Source organism: Haliotis rufescens, unplaced genomic scaffold (genome assembly GCF_023055435.1).
Source record: "Haliotis rufescens isolate VD_foot unplaced genomic scaffold, xgHalRufe1.0.p SCAF_20, whole genome shotgun sequence".
Classification (NCBI taxonomy): Eukaryota; Metazoa; Mollusca; class Gastropoda; order Lepetellida; family Haliotidae; genus Haliotis; species Haliotis rufescens.
In genome coordinates, this window is record NW_025963891.1 from 9893998 (window position 1) to 9912650 (window position 18653).

The 18653-nt window shown below is 37.7% G+C and overlaps 2 protein-coding genes across 2 annotated transcripts; both read left to right on the forward strand.

The window, feature by feature from the left end:
• The first annotated feature begins 2083 nt into the window (after positions 1 to 2083).
• LOC124131182 (proactivator polypeptide-like 1) lies at positions 2084 to 5924 on the forward strand. The gene is made up of 10 exons (XM_046494287.2): positions 2084 to 2149; positions 2347 to 2438; positions 2861 to 2923; positions 3191 to 3247; positions 3608 to 3685; positions 3932 to 4006; positions 4188 to 4253; positions 4556 to 4612; positions 4835 to 4889; positions 5840 to 5924. The coding sequence occupies exons 1-9, from the start codon at positions 2104 to 2106 to the stop codon at positions 4880 to 4882; spliced, it is 582 nt and encodes a 193-aa protein (XP_046350243.2). The 5' UTR covers positions 2084 to 2103; the 3' UTR covers positions 4883 to 4889; positions 5840 to 5924.
• A 6519-nt stretch (positions 5925 to 12443) lies between these two features.
• LOC125382677 (proactivator polypeptide-like 1) lies at positions 12444 to 15224 on the forward strand. Its single transcript, XM_048400829.1, has 9 exons — positions 12444 to 12495; positions 12703 to 12794; positions 13226 to 13288; positions 13508 to 13564; positions 13940 to 14017; positions 14264 to 14338; positions 14520 to 14585; positions 14890 to 14946; positions 15170 to 15224. Exons 1-9 carry the CDS (start codon positions 12450 to 12452, stop codon positions 15215 to 15217), a joined length of 582 nt encoding a protein of 193 aa, XP_048256786.1. The 5' UTR covers positions 12444 to 12449; the 3' UTR covers positions 15218 to 15224.
• Positions 15225 to 18653: the final 3429 nt, after the last annotated feature.

Below are 18653 nucleotides of genomic sequence, written 5' to 3' on the forward strand. Positions count from 1 at the left end.
AAACCAAATCCAGCTTTTGAAGAACCTTTTTAGAGAACTCTACAGAATATGACAAAAGACTGAGAAAGATTGGGGTGAAGGCATTGATGTGTTGTTGTTTGCTGTGGGTCAGTTCAGGGGTCCCTAGGTTTTAGTCCTTTTGACTTGTCTTAGGCCATACTGTTCGTGGACCTTTAAAAGAACTTTGGCTTAATCATTTCGGGCCAGTTAACAGGGATAACTCAGAAATCCCAAGACAAAATGAAAGTACAATATGACAAAAAGTCTCAAGAGAGAAATTACAGTTCTGGTGATAGAATCTTAGTGTGTTTGCCAATCCCTGGTCAACCATTACGTACTAGGTTCCACTCCTATGTTATTTACAGAAAAGTCAGTGATACAGACAATGTACAAACACCAGGCTGTCGTAAAACGACACAGCTTTGCCTTGTTAGCATGATTTGAAAGTATCATGAAGAATGACAATGTACCTTCTCAGTGTCTTGCCACTGTTTCTCCTGTGGATAATGTATTAGATTGTGATACTGATGAGAAAGCTAAACAACAAGTATTTGCTTACTTGGATGCTAAGTTAAGTCATTTGTCATCTGAGCTAAAGGCTCATGTGTCAGGGTTAATTCAAGAGTTTGCTCACTTGTTCACGGATGTACCTGGCCGTAAAGATGTAGGTGACGCTGTGCCTGTGAAACAGCATGCCTACCGGGAAATCCAAAAATGATTTAAATTGAACTGTCATAAAACTTCAGAAACAATACAGAGCCCAACGTGTCAAACCAGAATATTGGCATGTGTGCACATATTTGGAATTAATTCAAACACAAATGATAGCAAGATTACATGATACTGAATGTTAATGGCATGGAACTAAAAACTCATGTGTTGATTAATCAGTACAATCTCCTTCGAAACATCAATATGACGCCGGGGCGGTCGGGTAGCCTAGTGGTTAAAGCGTTCGCTCGTCACACCGAAGACCCGGGTTCGATTCCCGACATTGGTACAATGTGTGAAGCCCATTTCTGATGTCCCCCGCCATGATATTGCTGGAATATTGCTAAAAGCGGTGTTAAGCCATACTCACTCAATATGACGTGATTCACATAACATTTGTTATCTGATCAACTCATTTCTCGTTATGTGCCAATCTACAATATAAAGTTCACTACCACAGTTCTCGGTAGAATCCATAAGGACAGCCTTTTGAGTTGCCGTGTGCTTAAATTATTTTGCTTGAAAAAATTCATGTATATTGCATTAGTATAATTACTACATATCAATTGTTAGGTTGATATGCCAGACAAAAGACAAAAATGTCCCAAATGATGGTTCAAAACCCATGACCATTGGATGCTGGGGTACGATTCATGACACCTTATCTCACACAATAATATATATTACAACAACTGATAATCTTGAAGACACTGGGATCAAATAAACTGGCGGGCTAAAGAATGTACACACTTGAAAAAGGATTTTGAAAAAAAATTGAGAGAAAACGTTATTAGTTTAAAAACAGTCGCTGAAACACTGCACACTTAAGGACCAAATCACAACTACCATACCCCTATCAAATACATGACTATCGAATCATCATTTCTTGTTTGTTTCATTTTCAGACATCATTCAACATGTGTGTATACATTCTTTTACCCATCTTTTGACGAGGTGAAAGGGGTTATAGGAAATAAGTTTATGTTTATCACCTGATGTTTCCTTAATAGCAATGTCAAGTAATTGACATATTTTAGTATACATGTAACTGCAAAACAAATTTAATCAACTGTCGACATATCAATTTATTTTAATGTGTATTACCATGGTCAACAGTAGGTGGCAAAGATGTCTACTCTAGACTAATGTCAAATACTGGTTATATTATTAAGAACGCCGCCATTTTCGTCTCAATATGTGTAGGTATCAAACAGAGAATATTCATTATGAATAGGATATTTTCTCCCGAGTCATCCAATAGAATCAGTTTGATAAGAGTAATCCCGCTGTGCGCTGTGATCGACAAACTCATCAACTATGAAGAATTGGAAAATATATAAAGCTTTACATTTAAACACATCACAACAGTTGAATTTCTCAGTTTCAAGGACAATGAAGACCTTTTTCGCATTTGTTGTCGCTGTTGTAGCAAGCCAGGGTGAGTGTTTTAAATGGCCATGCCTTCTTACTATCCCCTTCTCAGCAGATACGACGGTAGTGGCTAAGGCGCAGCAATATAATATTTGAAGATATCCAATTATATGCATTAATCAGGAATTGTTTTCTGAAAATGTTTACATTGATCATTTATGACTAAAGTTGACGCGTTGACGTTTTATATTTACATGTTTTCAGCTATGGCCCTGTCGAAACAGGGTGGAAATGATGAGTGCGCTGATTGCATCGCTTTCATTACTGATCGCCAGGAGATGGAACTCGAATCGATTGTACGTAAATAATACCGACTATATCCCATGATAGTTCGTAAAAATCGTGTTATTTCCAAACGTACCCACTAACATATACGTACATCTTTAGAACACTATCTTTTTAATTATACACTATGGTTTATATCCTTACCCTCAATATAATAGATAGAGTAATACTCAACCAAGTATTCGTTTCGGAATCTACATCTGAATTTTCCAATTTCCCCAAATAAATGGCAACTTTCCAGTCGTTGGTAGAATATGTCACTGAACCCTACTCTCATATATTTATCAGTATTCTATCTACTACAAATAGATCTATTACTACATATAATTGAAAATAAGTCTACCCCTAAACGTAAGGAGGTAAACATGTCACAAATACACTCTTGTCTCTTCTCCAGATCTAATGTACTGAGTTTTTATATAACGTGTTTCAGGAGGAACAGGAAGCAAAAATGAACAACGTCTGTTCTTCAATGGAACCCAGCAAGGTGGAAGAGGTCAGACAAGTAATAGTTCTCAAAAGTAAACAAACGGATTTCATAAACAACAAGATCAGATGTTTCATTGCAAAGAGCAATGTTCTGAATATACCACAAGGTAGATAATTAAAATAATATATATTCAATGCAAACTGTGTGGATCCTTAACGCTGTGAATGAGATAAACTAATATTTATATGGTATTAACAAGATAGATAATTAAAAAGGAACAATAATCTATATTCATTGCAAACTGTGTTGATCCTTATAAACGCGTATTTGCAGTGTAAGACAAAAGTGCAGAAAATATGCCAGAAGAAGAAGGACAAAGTCAACAGTCAGGTAACTGTTAATTTTTACATCATCCGAAATCCGGCTCCAATCAATGGACTAATCACGAAGCACAAGATTGCGTCAGCTTACATTTGCATATACTGACATCATGAAAAAGGTGATTGATCCAAAAAGTTCAGGAATATACCAATCAGATGGAATTTAGATACCGGGGAAGGAGATTGAAAACTCTATATCAGCATCCTTTTTCAGAATTATAACCTTTATCATGTTTTCACTGAGTTACACAAAATGCTGAGGATTGGACTACGTTTTTTCCCTTTAACTCTATAATTATTATTGTACACTGCGAGTAAGCAAAAGGATTTGGTTTTACAACATATCATGTAATTGTGTTCACCTTCACAGACCCCAGAAGCCATCTGTAAAGCCACCAAGTACTGTCCGTCGCTTGATACCGTCAACATGAACACACCCACAAACAAGGCAAGATTAATACCTAGTACTAGTCCACTAGTCAACAGGTTTAACAGTTTAACTTATCAAACTTACACATAATCAAATGATTGTATTAACGTGTTCTTGGTTTGTACAATCTACTGGGTTCGAAAGTAGGTTCTTCTTTCGTCACACTTATTGTGCTGCAATATTAGTGTTACATTGGTTACAAGCGAAAGTCTAAAAACTGTAGGTATAATGATGTATTCAATTTGTCATTTGATGTTTCCGTAGGTTGGAGGGAAACGGCGATGCAAGGACTGCAAGAACTTTCTCAAAGACGTCAAAGAAAGGCAAATGGACACTGTTGTGAGTGACAAATGTTGAGAAGGTTTATCACTCCTATGTTGGTTTGGCATATTTGCATTATTTCCAGAAAATACATAAAGTATGTACCATCTTGTTTTAAGTTAAATTAACAAATCGTACACGTTGATGTAATGCAATCATAAAATCATGACTACGTGCAGTTAAAACTTTTCTTTTACAGGCCTCTGTAAATGAACTGATCGAAACCATGTTCTGTGAAAAGCTCAGCGAAGACCGCGAGGAACAGGTGTGTATATAGTTATCCAATTATTGTTCAGTTTTCTTATTATGATATAAATTCAGGAGTTCTTTCCTTATTGTAGTCCTAGACAATCCATGTGTTTGACACCATGAGTATTGGATACAATATCATGTACCTTCCAAGTCAGCGTGCTTGACCATCTGATCCCGTTAGTAGCCTCTCATATAATGTTACTGTTAATTTCATAATCAGTCATCACATATATTCTGATATCCTTTTATAATGTGTGTGTGTACAATTTCAAATTTTTCTAATTATTTTTGAGCATTCTGTGTACTCTGTTTCAGTGTGCTGACTTTTTAAATGCAGCAATCGAAATGGAAATCGCTCTACTAGATTTGGTGGTAAGTAAATTTTGGATGTGTAAGTGAGATACTCATTGTTTTAAGACATACATAAACTTACACTTTACAGGCATATATACCGATGTTTTTACACATATCCATTAAGGCCACTTATCAATATGTATGATCCGACTGAAGTATAAAACCTGGCTAGTTAGAGTTAAAAGACTACTGTTTATTCAATTAAACATATGTAAAAGATTGGAACATTTTTTATTACAGAATGTTAAAACGTCATGCAAACTACTTGGTATGTGTGGTGCCAACTAGTTGTAAGGTGAGTCGTATTGAACGTGATATTGGCGAGGGAGGGTGAAGTGATCCGAAATGATTTTTTAAGATCGTGTTCAAGATTACTGCACTCCATGTGGCGGCTTGTTCTTGTCCGGACTTTATAGTGCTTGCTCACTGAGATGACATGTTGCAGTGTCACATGGAAACCCCACTATGACACATAATACTCAGACAACGAGCCGGCCAGTGTTTGTTGATGGTTGATGTTGCGCTAAAGCACAAACGGGTGCTTTTGAACATTGCTACTCTCCTTTTACAAATTGAAATTATATACTGTTTCGTGTTGATTCCCAAATTGAAATAGCATGTTAATCCAGAAATCTGAGCGTTAAAGAACTTTGTGTGAAACCAACAAACAAGCAGCATGATGTATACAATCAACAAATGAATAACAAAAATTAACTAGGTTTACAAATCAGGAAAAAATACTCCACATTAATTACAATAGCTCCTCGGGCAGACGCTCTGTCCAATTCACCATGGAGTTTCTCCTTCTGTCTGGTTTCACCACTGTCTGAGGAACAAGTTTCGGTTGGAACTATTGACTGTTTGTTTAGTACACTTCAACGCCGAAATCAACAATATTTCAGCTATATGAAGGCCTGTCTGAGCCAGACAAGCCAGAAACTGTGCACACCTTTGGTACACGATTACACGCAAACGGCAAAATTACCGAGCCTGACCACTCGACCCATTAAGTCGCCTCTATCGACCAGCATAGGTTGATTGGGAGAAATACCTACTCTGGGCCAACTGTCTTCTGCTCCCCGGACAGACGTTCTAACCACTTCTACACGAAGGCGGTTTATCGGGAGATGGTCCTCATGCGTTGTGCAAATAGTACGCTTTCCTGATGACTAGTCATGATATAAACTACTATTACATTATCAAACATGACACGGTTAACTTCATCTTGAACTTTCGGCATTGCAGATGCTGAAAATGCTGCCTCTCGATCTTTCATCGCCCACGGACAACGTCACATGTAAACCATGGTCAATAAAACTTTGCATTTAACCAGAGTACTGTTGTTGCTTAGACGGTTTATGTGAGATATGGAGATCATGTGTTGAACTTTGCTCATGTAATAGGCACGTGACAATTATTTAGCAAGGGGATCCTAGTCGAACGCCATACAAGACTTGTTAAACTTTTGTAAAACATAGACTCTCGACAGTCAAAATTTTGAGGATAGAGGAAGTGAGTTTGGTTTGGATTGTCCAAGGAACGCAACTCTGCACAGCAAATAGTAGCGCCTCAGGCGACTGAACCAGCCGTATCCTCACGCTTAAGGATAGACCATTATGGGGTGAACTAAATACCCAGAACCAGACATTATACGATTAAAGAAGGAGACACATGTATACAGGATCAAGACAAATGTACATAATAAGTTCTCAGAAGTTAATTCCTGAAACAAATTGAAATAAAACGGTTATTGGCTAATGAACCCATTACGATCACTATTTCAACAAATATCTAAAGAATATAAAAAGAACGAAGCTATCGCCTAATTAGCGACTTGTACAGCAAAGAGTGAGTGAGTTAACGCCTAGCATTGGACAATAAGTGAAGGAAACATTACATTCCTTAGAACTATTATCAGATTGAAACCAGACCTCTCCTTCATTTGAATGGTTGAAGTTTCACCAACGTTACAAAATTTTAACTCAGAACTAATCAACTTGAAATATATGAATAAACTTTAACTTTAAAGCCCCAGCAATAAGCATGACCTTTGATGGGGCACAAATTTCTCTTGTATCACAAGGTAAGAGATTCACTCTAACTGGTGGTCTGGTGACTCTCTTGGAACACCTCCTTTCAGTCTCTTCACATTCCTGCTGTAGTAAAGTTGGTCTGGTATACATCTTGTCAAGCTCTAATAATGATGTACTCGTAGTGTCTTGATGGTCATCTGGTTCGCATGGCTTGCACTGCTCACTGAATCTTACTTACAGTCACGGTTTCTTTCTGCCGACCTAGTAGTTTCCTACTCGCATATGAGTGAGTGAGGAGTGAGTATAGCTTTACGCCACTTCTATATTTCAACAATATCATGAAAGGGACACCGGAACATGGGCTTCATGCATTGTACTCAGGTGTGAATAAAACCCGGGTATTCGTCGTGACGAACTAACACTTAAACAACTAGGCTATTCCATCGTCCCTGTGATGTGCAGTACTAGGTATCAATATAAATAAGGAACATTTGGTTAAAATAGAGACCAGAAACATCCATAAGTCCATAAGACAGTATTATTATAGATAAGTGGTGGTGGTTGTGTATTAGATCTTCGGTCGTATACCAAACTTGCGATCACAACCAAATGAGGACACCAAACATAAAGTACTTAAAGTGCCGAAACGGCATTCGAACACTGGCTGCCTGCGTAAAGAGTGAGCATACTGGAGACTATTATAGTATAGTATGGTCTAGAATATAGAACGAGACATTATGTATTAACATGAAAAGCAGAAAGCAGTGACACCATGAGAAGCATGATATAGTGTTCAAAAAAGTAAACGGACTGAAGGGATCATGGCTCTCAAAAGTACTTGAAATGCCTGAACAACTTCAATGAACCATGTATAAAAATAAATATTGCATCTTATTACACTTCATCACATTGTTTGTTTTTGTGATTATGTAATTCACTTACTTTATTTGAATGTTCCTCTGGAATATAATTATATATTAAGTGAAAAAAAAATTAAAGTGTGACTGGAATTCAATTTTTTGAGAATTGACATAACTTAAAGTTGATGCCATAATGCGATATCACCCAAATCGATGTTATTCCACACCAGGGTGGTAAACACATTGTTGCAAAATCCAGTGGGAACATCAGTTTCACACTGTAATTTTGCATTGTCGTCAAAGCGGTATCAAGAGTCACCGATTAGGAAAAGCAGTGTCCAAACGAGTTGAATAGCTGCTGTAATTTGGCAGAACCTTTAATGTGTCTTTAGGCCACACCTATAGGAAAGTGTTTTCGCATCAGCTTTCTCCTATGCCATGCCAGGAAAATAGGGGAACAGGCGAAACCACTTTCTGTCACTCATGTAACGAAACATTCCCTGTATCGAGAGGCCACACAGAAACACTTGGTGAAGAGGCAACAGCTGTTCGAATGATGAAAGCAGCTCGATACAACTGTGCGAATTCTGGTTCACTGAACTGAAAATAAGTGTCGTCATTATGAGCTTGATGAAAGAAAGACTAAATCATATGTAGTTGCATCATGCTGAACACACTTCAGATGTGGGTATCTGTTTACAGTATGAATCATAATTATTGAGAATTGAAAAATCTTTAAAATTGTAAATATGAATATTTCCCCCGATAAAATATAACATATTTTAAGTGAGCACAAACCTTCTTTAATCACAGTAACATCAATATTTTATCAGACCTCCATTTGCTCCCTAACTCAGTTTTATACGATTGGGCATACTCCCTATGAGAGAGGTTAGAGTCTCATGGGTGAGAGAGTCCCAAAATCGCACCACCTCGCGCTTCATATCATCAACTTTTGTCAATCCCTTTTGGTTCACCGACTCCTTCATGAGTCCCCATAAATTTTCTATAGGATTTAAGTCCGGGCTGTAGCTGGGCCAGTCCGAAACGGTCACATTGTTTTCCACAAACCACTGCCGCGCATGTCTTGCGGTGTGTTTGGGGTCATTATCCTGTTGCAAAATCCATATATTTCCATTAAAAAAAACATCTGCATTTGGGATCAGGTGAGCTCTCAAAATGTCTCTATGCCTTTCACTGGTTAAATTAACCTCAAAGACACACATTGCCGTCGTCCCAAGTGAAGATATCCCTCCCCAAACATGAAACTTCGGACTGTCCTTTGGTCTCTGGTACAATGGAACGGAATGACATTTTGTCCACATTTTAACATTGTTAGGATACACCCATACAGAGCTCTCATCTGTGAAAATAACACTGTTCCACTCAAAGATTTCATGCGCCAAACACTACTCTACACGTCTATCCTTGTGTTCTTGTTTCAAGAGCGAAGAGGCAATTCCTTTCTTTTTCCCATTCAAGTTCAATCAGATGTCTTCTTACTGTAGATTTGGATACATTTACTGTCCCTCTATTTACCATTTAATGTTGGATATTTGAGATACTCTCCCTTCTGTTTTTAGAAGCCAAAATACCCAGTCTCACACGATCACCAAACACCAGTTTTCGAGGTCTCCCCGCTCCTTTTCTGTGCTCAATTCCTGAACGATTCTCAATATTCTTCTTAACTCTATACACTGTAGAAAGAGGAGTATCTGTGCTCTTTGCTAATGTAGCAGCATCAGTGATGCCTTCATCATGGAGCTGTAGAATCAACCTTCTTTTCTCCTCTGCATTCATTTCTGACATATATCAGGAAAAGTCGTCTGCTCCATAATCAAGGGAGATAACTCTAATTTGCAACTTCTAAAATTGAAGCGGAGTTGCTTCCCTTTGACTATACCCCAATTTTAAACAAGTTTCAATATTGATATTTTGTGTATGCTTCCTTGAATATGACATTAAAATTCAAAATAATTTTGAACCAGACTATATCAGTTCTTAACTTTACCTGATCATTCCGACATTAAGTAAAATCAGCATTGTCTACAACTTGTACAAATGTTACAAACAGTTTTGTGAGCCAAGTTCATTCCCAGTACTTCTCCCTTTCTTTCAATACTTTTCTCAATTATCTCTGAACAACATTTCTTGGAGGCTTTCATGCTAGGAATTCAGATTATATACACATTAAGAGTACTGTTCATAACATGAGGCATAGTACCGCATTTCTGTACATTCTGGGTCCGAGTTCCTAATCCGTTATAAAATCTGGTCATCTCCTTTCAGTCATGCATCCTGTAAAGATTTGTCAGCATTTGTCTCACAATAACTTTAGTCTTTTAAGTGATGATACACTCCTCGGGAAGTATATGCTTTGGTCGCCTTCATACATTTTGTCCTGAGTTATTTAGGATCTAAGAATAATTCTTGTCATTTTAAGGGATAGTTAAGAGGTTAGCACATCAGTATCTCCATGTTGAGGGGATGGTTCAAAGGTAAACACATCTGCCTCTCCTTCAATATGAACTGTACGTTCCATAAACCGTCGATTGTAGAAGCGGCGATAACATGCAGTGTCATGAGCTGTTATGTCAATTGGCAGCTATTTCTATTCTCTATTCCATCTAGGATAATCTAAATTATATATTCATGCCACCACAAAGGCTTTGCCAAGACACATCAGAAAATGCTATATTAGGCTCACGCATACATTGTTGTATGTGCATGGCGATCTTTGTAGGAACCAGGCTAAGGGAGGGTCTTACTTCTGATTGGTCAATATCATATCATATCCATTGTAACTAGCACAACAATGGTTGTGTGTATAAATGCAGTTGCTTAATGAAGAAACATATATTTTCAGGTAAACATTTTTTTCACATGTACACACACATGCCTCTCCATCAACATGTCGTAAACACGCCTGACACCATGAAATGTACGTTTCATAAACCGTGGATTGCAGTAGCGGCGATAACATGCAGTGTCACGATTATGTCAATTGGCAGCTATTTCTTTCTCTATTCCATCTAGGATAATGGTTGTGTGTATAAATGCAATTTCATAATGAAGAAACATATATATTCAGGTAAACATTTTTTTAGATATAATTTATTCTTATAACAACTTATTCTTGACAGAACAGATTCCTATGTTGATTAAAATCTCTGACAAAATTAGGTATCGGGTACTCAGGTCCTGTAACTTTACCGATTGCGTGTCACTGCACTTGGACGGCGTAAGACTTTAATTATGCAAAGAAGGTATAAGACGCCGTTCCCAGACGGATCTATTATGTGTATGGCACCAGGATATAGTTAAAATGTTGCCAGTTGCTACCCAATTAATAAAATCACAAACAGTAATATTGATCTGATTTCATTCATTCATTCATTCATTCATTCATTCATTCATTCATTCATTCATTCATTCATTCAACTACAAGAAAATTTTCATAAACCGCCTTTACCCTTAATCAATTACCTTCAAAAGTGCAAATTCAGGCGCATAACAAAAAGAGATGCATTGGGAATCTACTAAAAATTTACTGGCATCAAAAATTCAGAAACAACAAATACAGAACCCTCCTTGATAAAACACGTCAAACTGCCATGTGTATATCTATTTGGAATTAATTAAAACACAAATGATTACATGCAGCTGAATTGTTAAGGCAATGGAAAATAAAAACTCACTTATGTCTTAATTAATCTGGTGTGAAACTGGAAAGTAAATAGTTGAGAAATGAGCAATTAAAACGCCTTCCATACATCAGTATGACGCGTTTCACATAGCATTTACAATCTAATCAACTCGGTTCTCGTTATGTACCCATCCAGAATAATAGTTTTACCACCCAATGGATTAGCGGTTGAATAAATAAGAGCACTCTTTGGAGTTACTGCTTGATAAAACCTTGTATATTGCATGAGTATAATTACTACATATTCTTTGATTGGTTTAAATACAAGTCTAAAACGTTCGAATCCATGATTATCAGATACTGGCTTGCCTAAGGGGCGTAACTCTTGTCTGCGAACTACGAAACCATAGACGACTGAACCCATATCTCCCTCCATATCATATAATACAGAAATTGATAATCTTACAGACACTAAGAACGACCACCTTTGTATTCACGTTTAGATATAAACTGCCGGACAAAGAAAGTATAAGAGATTTTCACAAAACGTTACTAAGCTGAAAGCAGTCGCCGAAACACTGCAAAACTTAAGGTCTAAATCACCACTGCGATTCCCCTATCAAATACATCACCATCGAATACTCATTTTTGTTTGTTTCAATTTTAGCAACAATCAAAAATGTGTGTACGCTTAATTTGGGAAAGACGTTTCTGTTTATCACCTGACTTTTGTAGAGTGAGTGAGAGAGTGAGTGAGTTTGGTTTTACGCCGCTTTTAGCAATATTCAAGCAATATCACGGCGGGGGACACCAGAAATGGACTTCACCAATGTAAGGAATGGATCCCGGGTCTTCGGCGTGACGAGCGAACGCTTTATCCACTAGGCGACCTCACCGCCCAACTGACTTTTGTAGAATAAGCAATGTCAGCTATAGTTTAGTAACCATGTGGATGCAAAACAATTCAATCAACTGTTGACTAGTTACGAGTTCTTTCATCATGTCAATTGATTGGCGTGTGTATCACCATGGTCAACAGTAGGTGGCAAAGAGGTCTAATCAAGAGAGATATCAAAACAGTTATTTTATTAAGAACGCGACAATTATTGCCCCAACATGTGTAGGTTTCAAACAGAGAATATTCGTTAAGAACAGAACATCTGTCAGTCTCAGTCGTCTAATTGAATTAGTTTGCTCTTAATTAGAGCCATCCTACTGTGCGCTGTGATTGACTAAGTCACCAACCATGAAGGATTGGAACATATATAAAGCTTTTAAACACATCACAACAGTTGAATTTCTCAGCTTCAAGGAAAATGAAGACCCTTTTCGCATTTGTTGTCGCTGTTGTAGCAAGCCAGGGTGAGTGTTTTAAATGGCCATGCCTTCTTACTATCCACTTCTCAGCAGATACGATGGTCGTGGCTAAGGCGCAGCAATATCATATTTACAGATATCCAATTATATGCATTCAGTCTTTTTCTTATGTGTTCGAATGTAAACATATTTACATTAATCATTTTTTGACTAATGTTGAGGCGTTGACGTTTTATATTTACATATTTTCAGCTATGGCCCTGTCGATACAGGATGGAAATGATGAGTGCGCTGATTGCATCACTTTCATTACTGATCGCCAGGAGATGGAACTCGAATCGATTGTACGTAAATAATACCGACTATAACCCATGATTGTTCGTAAAAATCGTGCTATTTCCAAACGTGCCCACTAACATATACGTACATGTTTAGAACACTATCTTTTTGATTATACACTAATGGTTTATACCCCTACCCTCAACATAATACTTAAAGTAATGGGACCAGTCAACCAAGTGTTCGTTTCGGAATCTACATCTGAATTTTCCAATTTCCCAAAATAAATGGGATCTGTCCAGTCTTTGGTAGAATATTGTACTGAACCCTACTCTCATATATTTATCACTATTCTATCTACTACAAATGGATCTATTACTACATATATTTAAAGATAAGTTTACCCCAGAACGTAAGGAGGTAAACATGTCACAAATACACTCATGTCTCTTCTCCAGATCTATTGTACTGAGTTTTTATATAACATGTGTTTCAGGAAGAACAGGAAGCAAAAATGAACAACGTCTGTTCTTCAATGGAACCCAGCAAGGTGGAAGAGGTGAGATAAATAATAGTTCTCAATAGTAAACAAACGGATTTCATAAACAACAAGATCAGATGTTTCATTGCAAAGAGCAATGTACTGAATATATCACAAGGTAGATAATTAAAAAGGTACAATAATCTATATTCATAGCAAACTGTGTTGATCCTTAACGCTGTGAATTAGATAAACTAATATTCTTGAAGTTAATATTATAAAAACGCGTATTTGCAGTGTAAGACAAAAGTGCAGAAAATATGCCAGAAGAAGAAGGACAAAGTCAACAGTCAGGTAACTGTTAATTTTTACATCATCCGAAATCCTGCTCCAATCAATGGACTTATCATGAAGCACAAGATTGCGTCAGCTTACACTTGCATATACTGACATCATGAAAAAGGTGATTGATGCAAAAAGTTCAGGAATGTACCAATCAGATGGAATTTAGATACCCGGGGAAGGAGATGAAAAACTCTATATCAGCATTTCAGCTTACATTTCCTTTATCAGAATTATAACCTTTACCATGTTTTCACTGAGTTACACAAAATGCTGAGGATTGGACTATGATTTTACCCTTTAACTCTTTAATTATTATTGTACACTGCAAGTAAGCAAAAGGATTTGGTTTTACAACATATCATGTAATTGTGTTCACCTTCACAGAGCCCTGAAGCCATCTGTAAAGCCACCAAGTACTGCCCGTCGCTTGATACCGCCAACATGAACACACCTACAAACAAGGCAAGATTAATACCTAGTACCAGTCCTCTAGTCAACAGGTTTAGTGAGTATAACTCATCAAACTTACACACAATCAAATGAATGTCTTAACGTGTTCATGATTTGTACAATTTACTGGGTTAGAAAGTAGGTTCTACTTTCGTCACACTTATTGTGCTGCAATATTATTGTTACATTGGTTACAAACGAAAGTTTAAAAACTGTAGGCATAATGATGCATTCAATTTGTCATTTCATGTTTCGTAGGTCCAAGGGAGACGGCGATGCAAGGACTGCAAGAACTTTCTAAAAGACGTCAAAGAAAGGCAAATGGTCACTGTTGTGAGTGACAAATATTGAGAAGGTTTAATCACTCCTATGTTGGTCTGGCACATTTACATTATTTCCCAAACTACATAAAACATGTACCATCTTGTTTTAAGTAAAATAACTAATCGTACACGTTGATGTAATGCAATCATAACATCATGACAACGTGTAGTTAAAAACGTTTCTTTTACAGGCCTCTGTAAAGGAACTGATCGAAACCATGTTCTGTGAAAAGCTCAGCGAAGACCGCCAGGAACAGGTGTGTATATAGTTATCCAATCATTGTTCAGTTTTCTGATTATGATATAAATTCAGTAGTTCTTTCCTTATTGTAGTCCTAGACAATCCATGTGTTTGACACCATGAGTATCGGATACAATGACGTGCACCATTCAAGTCAGCTAGCCTGACCATCTGATCCCGTAGGTCGCCCCTCATATTGTGTTACAGTTAATTTCATAATCAGTCATGATACATATTCTTATTTCATTATATAATGTGTGTATGTATACAATTTCACGTTCATCTAATTATGTTTGAGCATTCTGTGTACTCTGTTTCAGTGTGCTTACTTTCTAGATGCAGCAATCGAAATCGAAATCGAGCTACTAGATTTGGTGGTAAGTAAATGTTGGATGTATAAGTGAGATACTCATTGTTTTGATATTTACATAAACTTACACTTTACAGCCATATATGTCGATTTCTTAAGACATATCCATTAAGGACACTTATCAATATGTATGATCGGAATGAAGTATAAAACCTGGATCGTAAGAGTTAAAAGACTACTGTTTATTTAATTAAAACTATGTAAAAGAATGGAACTTTTTTTTATTACAGAATGTTAAAACGTCATGCAAACTACTTGGTATGTGTGGTGCCAACTAGTTGTAAGGTGAGTTGTATTGAACGTGATATAGGCGAGGTAAGGTGACGTGAGGCGGGATGAGTTTTAACATCGCGTTCAAGATTATTGCACTCCATGTGGCGGCTTGTTCTCGTCCGGACTTTATAGTGCTTGCTCACTGAGATGCCATGTCGCAGTTTCACATAGAAACCCCACTCTGACACATTATACTCAGACACCGAGCCGGCCAGTGCTTGTTGATGGTTGATGTTGCGCTAAAGCACACACGGATGCTTTTGAACATTGCTACTCTCCTTTTACAAATTGAAATTATATACTGTTTCGTGTTGATTCCCAAATTGTAATAGTATGTTAATCCAGAAGTCTGAACGTAAAAGAACTTCGTGTGAAACCAACAAACAACCAGCATGTTGTATACAATCAACAAATGAATTACAAAAATTAACTGGGTTTACAAATCAGGACAAATTACTCCACATTAATTACAATGGCGCCTCGGGCAGACGCCCTGTCCAATACACCACGGAGGTTTTCCTTCTGTCTACGCAATAGTTACACCGCTGTCTGAGGAACAAGTTTCGGTTGGAACTATTGACTGTTTGTTTCGTTTACTTCAACGCCACAATCAGCACTATTCCAGCTATATGAAGGCCTGTCTGAACCAGACACGCAATCAGCCAAATTACCGAGTCTGGCCACTCGACCCATTAAGTCGCCTCTAACGACCAGCATAGGTTGATTGGGAGAAATACTTACTCTGGACCAACTGTCTTCTGCTCCCCGGACGGATGCTCTGTCCACTCTACTGATGACTAGTCATGATATGAAATATTCTTACATTATTACACATGACACGGTTAACTTCAGTGTGTATTTTTGGTATTGCAGATGCTGACAATGCTGCCTCTCGATCCTTCAGCGCACACGAACAACGTCACGTGTAAAACATTGTCAATAAAACTTTGCATTTGACCAGAGTACTGTTGTTGCTTGGACGGTTTATTTGAGATATGGAGATCATTTGTTGAACCTGTGTCATATAATAGGCACGTGAAAATTATTTAGCAATCGAATCCTAGTGGAACGCCATTTATCACACCATACATAACATAGACTCTCCACAGTCAAGAACGCAAAGAAATTGGTCCAGGCTGGTCAACTGATGATCAAATGAAACTACTTTAACACGTTTTTCTATTATCGTTCTATTTTGAGGATAGAGGAAATGAGTTGGGTTTGGTTTGTCCAAGGAACGGAACTCTGCACGGCGAATAGCGGCGCCTCAGACGACTGAACCAATCGCATCCTCATCCTTGAGGATAGACCATTATGCGGTGAACTAAATACTCAGAACCAGACATTATACGATTAAATGAGGAGACACATGTATACAGGATCAAGACAAATGGACATAATAAGTTGTCACCAGTTAATTCCTGAAACAAATTGAAATAAAACGGTTATTGGCAAATGAACCCATTACGATTACTATTTTCAACAGATATCCTAAGAAAATAAACAGAACGAAGCTATCGCGTGTACAGCAAAGAGTGAGTGAGTTTAGGTTAACGCCTCTTTGAACAGTACGTCAGTTTCATCAGCACTCGTGATGGGTGCTATAATGCTATGTCACACATGGGTGCTCTTGAATATTAATACTCTCTTTTGATTAATTGAAATTATATTCACTGCTCCACGGCTCAGTCATATATATCCGCTTCACCCACGGGCACTTTACCGGGGATCATGGTACATGTGACGGGTAATCGTGACCTAGTGTCGCACGGGATATGATGTGGTAGTGCATGGTTGCCTAGCATTGGACAATAAGTGAAGGAAACATTACATTCCTTAGAACTATTATCAGATGGATACCAGACCTATCCTTCATTTGAATGGTTAAAGCTTCACCAACGTTACAAACTTTTAACTCAGAACTTATCAACTTGAAATATTTGAATAAACTTTAATTTTAAAGTCTCTGCAATGAGCATGACCTTTCACGGGGCACAAAGTGCTCTTGTCTCACAAGGTAAGAGATTCAGTCTAACTAGTGGTCTGGTGACTCTCTTGGAACATCTCCTTTCAGTCTCTTCACATTCCTGCTGTAGTACAGTAGGTCTGGTATTCATCTCGTCAGGCACTGATAATGATGTACTCGTAGTGTCTTGATGGTCATCTGGCTTCCACTGCTCAGTTGTCTTGTTGCTGGACATTACTGAATCTCACTTACAGTCACGGTATCTGCCGTCCTAGTAGTTTCCTCCCACATATGAGTGAGTGAGGAATGAGTATGGTTTTACGCCACTTCTACATTGCAACAATATCACGAAAGGGACACCGGAACATGGGCTTCATGCATTGTACTCAGGTGGGAATAAAACCCGGGTGTTTGCCGTGACGAACTAACACTTTTACAACTAGGCTACCTCATCGTCCCTGTGATGTGCAGTACTACAGTATATTTGTTTTGTTTATATTTAATTCACTTACTTTATTTGAATGTTCATCTGGAATATAATTATATATTAATCATAAAATATCGTAAAATATCACTGACATTAAATGTTTGGAGAATTGACATTACCTGAAGTTGATGTCATAATGCGTTATCACCCAAATAGATGTTATCCCACACCAGGGTGGTGAACACATTGCCGCGAAATCCATAGGGAACATCGGTTTCATGCTGTAATTTTGTTTTGTCGTCAAAGCCGTATCAAGAGTCACCGAGTAGGAAACGCCGTGTCCTAACGAGTTGAGTAGCTGCTGTAATTTGGTAGACCCTTTAATGTGTCTTTAGGGCCACACCTAAAGCAAAGTGTTTTCGCATCAGCTTTCCACCACAGAGAAAAGACGAATTATGTCTTGTGAAAGAGAAAGTATTTTTCTGGTTGTTATTTCCTTTTATTTCCACCAACTGCCGTTCTTTTAATACTTTTCTCAATTATCTAAATACGAAAATTTCTTGAAGGCTTTAATGCGAGATGTTCAGATTATATACACATTTAGAGTACTGTTTATAACATGACGCATGGTACCGCATTTCTGTACATACTGGGTCCGAGTACCAAATACGGGTCTCTTGTTTTCTCTTCAAGGATCAATTTTTGTTTTGATCGCCTTCATACATTTTGTCCTGTCCATTTTGTGACCTAGATCAGAAGATGTTTTGGACTTTAAATCGACGTGGGAACCAATTGCATGCCTTGAAGCAGAAGGTGTGCAAACAAGAAATGCCCAAGAAATCTGTACCATAATGCCAAACCATATGAAACAGGTATCAAGCGACCAAGATGAGCTTCACTTTGATCAAGAGGTTAGGAAGCACATTGAGGGACACGTGGAAAGGATACGTTTGGACATACAGGGCACTGACCAGTCATCAGTTGATCTTCTAACAAGTCCAGGGGAAAAAAAAAAAATTTGCAAAACCCCAAAACGCAAACAAGGCTG